This window comes from Puntigrus tetrazona, chromosome 3 (genome assembly GCF_018831695.1).
Source record: "Puntigrus tetrazona isolate hp1 chromosome 3, ASM1883169v1, whole genome shotgun sequence".
NCBI classification, from domain to species: domain Eukaryota; kingdom Metazoa; phylum Chordata; class Actinopteri; order Cypriniformes; family Cyprinidae; genus Puntigrus; species Puntigrus tetrazona.
Genome location: NC_056701.1, coordinates 7,958,531 through 7,962,567, shown reverse-complemented (window position 1 = coordinate 7,962,567; position 4,037 = coordinate 7,958,531). Strand labels below are relative to the sequence as shown.

At 37.4% G+C, this 4,037-nt stretch overlaps 1 protein-coding gene across 1 annotated transcript in view; it reads right to left on the bottom strand.

Moving 5' to 3' along the window:
- The window catches only part of LOC122341279 (SH3 and cysteine-rich domain-containing protein 2-like), a 2,900-nt gene extending 409 nt beyond the window's left edge, over window positions 1–2,491 (bottom strand). Inside the window, exons 1-3 of the mRNA XM_043234654.1 lie at window positions 2,216–2,491; window positions 1,156–1,250; window positions 273–345 (exon numbers count right to left, since the gene is read on the bottom strand). Coding sequence (XP_043090589.1) covers window positions 273–345; window positions 1,156–1,250; window positions 2,216–2,468 — 421 coding nt within the window. The 5' untranslated portion in view covers window positions 2,469–2,491. The remainder of the gene's footprint in view (window positions 1–272; window positions 346–1,155; window positions 1,251–2,215) is intronic.
- Window positions 2,492–4,037: the final 1,546 nt, after the last annotated feature.

The following is a 4,037-nucleotide window of genomic DNA, read 5'->3' as shown; positions in this document are numbered from 1 at the left end:
TATATATATAAAACTTTGTTACTTATATATCTCTGAAGCACACTAAGAAAATTCTTCCTTAATTTTAGCGCCAAGAAGTGTACTAATAACACATTTGACTAAATCATTTTTGTAAAAGCTTCAAATAACATCTCTCACACCTAAACCTAAATCCCGATTAAATTCTTGATTCTTAGTAGAACATATAATAAACACAATTGATCAGTGCATTAATATTTATGCTATTTCATTACTTTACACATTAAATCAGGTTTTCACTCAAACACACATACCCGGTGTCTTCACAGCATATAACTGATCATTGGTCAGTACAGGTGTGCTTAAGTTCCTCTTGAACATGCCAGACTTGAGGAAAGAAAGAGAAATACACAAAAGAGAAAGAATCATACTCCGTCTCAGTTATTAAATATCTCAGTCGATATTATTACTAATAATATTTGAGTATTATGAATAATGTGCACAATTGCTGAAAGATTTACCAGGATGGGCAGATGTAAAATTTGCCTATATATAAGTACAGCATATATAAAGTATGGGTTAGTGCGTGTAATACTGTGTGTTTGTGATGGTTTTATTGGTTTCTTTAGTTTTCTTCATTGTTTTCTGTACTGTTGTTTTTATCGTAACTGCTCTCCAATATGTGAGCAAACCTATCTCCGAAGTACTTCACATCTTCAAGTAACCTTTGGGTTTTTCTCTCTCTGGCTTACTTTAATCGCTACTGTAATTCTGTAACTTTGAGTTGTGCCATTTAATCAGGAGCTTCTTTAGGTCCATCATTAGGTGTTCAATTTTGAAGGCTGCTATTGCAACTGAACTAAATGAGCTCAAGCTTATGTTTTAGCTGGGGCTAGACAAATCCATAAGGAAGACGTTCACACTAGTGAGCTATGCCAGACGGATTTCATTCTGTGGAGTTCAGTGGTCAAGGCCCTTCTCTAGAACCTTCTCTATCCCTTGAGTCGCCTTAGCCATCTGCTCACCCTGTCATGGCTAGAAGTTTCTCTGTGCTCCATGTTCTTTGTCACAAACCAGGACCAACCAAGAAAATTATATTAATTAAATTATTTGATATTTATTTGTAGTACCACACAACTGACAATAGCACAGTAGAAAAGAGAAACTTTACCGCAGATATAAACAAGTCAAACATACCTTTCCTTGGCATGGTTTCTCTGAGACTTCAGAGAGACACCAAAGATGAGCTCCCATCTTACACGTTCTACAACGCAGGCCCTGTTTAGAGTTGCCTAAAAAGACATGCAAAACGAGACTCAAGTGCTTTAGAATTTAGAAGGTTATTGCGCACCTTTTTCCTGTTAAGTAAAATGTTAGTAAAGTTTGTGTCTGCAAATAATTTTCATCACAATGTGGAAGAAGCTAAAAAATGTTTTGGCTGCTTGGTTTTAACAAATGCTTTTTCCCCCCTGGAACGTTCAACCCTATATTACCTACACTACTAGAAAAGCACAGAACTCTTGTTTACATTGAAAATACTTAAGACAAATGGTTTTTAATTTGATCCAGGTCATTCATTGCATTAGACAGGTCTGAAGCCTTCAGAAGATCCCCATATCTACTATGGGTATTGTCAACATGAGAATGAATTTTACTTCAATGTTAGATACTTCAGAATTACTTGGAGAGGATAAGTGTCCAGGCTGGAAGTGCTTCAGGGCTCAGGTGTTGGACCATTACTCTTTTAATATAAAGAATATTACTGGGACCTATCATACAGGCACATGGATATTCCTGCTATACTAAATGTGCACAGTTCTGCTTTCTCATGCCAGCATGAAAATTATATACATATATCTTACAATGTTTGCATAGAACTCTCAGCCAGGATAAAAGCTATTCAATTCACCCACTGAATTTAGCCATTCCAAACAGCCCAGATATTCAGTACATCATAGTCCCTCACTAAAACTGAATCTCCTACTATTGTCTGATGGTGTCTTACTTTATACGCTCCTACTGTGGCTCATACTTTTGAACTGTGAACTTCTCTTGTTACTGTTTCTAGTATAAATTCTTTATGTTCGTTCTATCATTTCTTATTTTTAAACTGCTTGGAATACAAATGTAAATGAGAGTCTCATAGAGAATGCAAAAGGAAAGAAGGGAAGAAATGCCTCGCAAGAAAGGTCTGGCAAGAGTTGCTAAAATGAGGACAGAAGTGCAAAAATAGAAAGACTTCTTGTTCTTTGCTTACCTGCAATAATGAGCTTGCACAGACTGCAGCTGGTGGGTCGACGGAACACATGCTCAAGGAAGGAGTGTGTTTGTGCTGGTCGTGGCTGCACACCGAATGGAGCAGGTCTAGAGCTGATGCTGGGGGAGGGCAAAACATTACTGCTGTTACCAGAGGCAGGGGAAGAAGGCAGGGCACCAGAGAAGAGCTCTGTCGGTCGGTAAGCATCGCTCTGTGAACGCTGGAAGAAGTTCTCCACACTTTTGCTCCGCATAAATGTGAGCGAGCGTTTCAGACGCAGCAGCTACATATTAGAAAGAAAGAGAGACAGATCAAAAGATAGGATTATTAAACTAATACATTTAAAGAGAAGTAATGTCTTGATAAACAAATGTGTTACATAGTCCACTGAATAATTTTTGGTCTCTTTTTTCTCGTTTTCTTCTTGTCAGTAACCCATAGATTCTCTATATGGTTCAGGTCTGGTGAATATGTTAGCCAGCCAAGCACCCCAACACCATGGTCATTTAACCAACTTTTGGTGCTTTTGGCAGTGTGGGCAGGTGCTGGAAAATCCTGCTGGAAAATGAAATCTGCATTTTCAAAAATATTGTCAGCAGAAGAAACTTTCTTGGTAAAAAGGGTGCAGTGACGTTGGTTTTGAAAAAACACAATGGACCAGCAGATGACACTGCACTCCAACTCATCACAGACCATGGAAACTTAACACTGGACTTTAAGCAATTATGAGCTTCTCCACCCTTCCTCCAGACTCTAGGACCTTGGTTTGCAAATGAAATACAAAATACAAAAAGAGGACTTGGACCAGTAAGTAACAGTCCAGTTCTTCTTCTCCCAGGTAAGACGCCTCTAACGTTGTCTGTGGTTCAGGAGTGGCTTAAGAAGAGGAATACGACAACTGTAGCCAAATTCCTTGACACGTCTGTGTATGGTAGCTCTTGATGCCTTGATCCCAGTCTCAGTCCATTCCTTGTGAAGCTCACTCAAATTCTTGAATCGGTTTTGCTTCACAATCCTCATAAGACTGCGGTTGTCTTGGTTGGTTGTGCCTCTTTTTCTTTCACACTTTTTCCTTCCACTCAACTTTCTCTTAACATGCACACTGTGCAGCACTCTGTGAACAGCCAGCTTCTTTGGCAATGAATGTTTGTGGCTTACCCTCCTTGTGAAGCGTGTCAACTGTCAGATGAGCAGTCTTCCCCACGATTGAGTAGCTTAATGAACCAAACTGAGAGACCATTTTGAAAGCTCAGGAAACCTTTGCAGGTGTTTTGAGTTGATTAACTATTGGCATGTCTCCGTATTCTTATTTGTTGAGATAGATTTAGTGAGGTAGTTTTTTGTTGAATATGAGTCAAAATCATCACCATTAAAACAACCAAAGACTTAAACTACTTCAGTCTGTGTGCATTGATTTTATTTAATACACATTTGAGTTTAATTACTGAAATAAACTTTTCCACAACTAATTTATTGAGATGTATACACTGTTCTACTAAATGTTTAGGGCAGGGGTCTTCAACTAAAATGACTTGAGGTCCAGTAATCAACCCTCCCTACCAGCCGAGGTCTGGACAATTATATATATATATAAAAATGTTTTTTTTAAAAAACATTGTAAAAAGCATAATTTACAGATGTAGGTTTTCACAAAAACAATCAATTATTATATTCATTAAATAACATATAAGTATACTTTACTGCCTTAATTGTTTACATTTTATAACACATTATCTTTACATTTTTACATTTTAATAATATGACACTATGAATTAATGAAATCAGCCTAAACAAAAATTGATCTTTACACCACAAAAGAAAT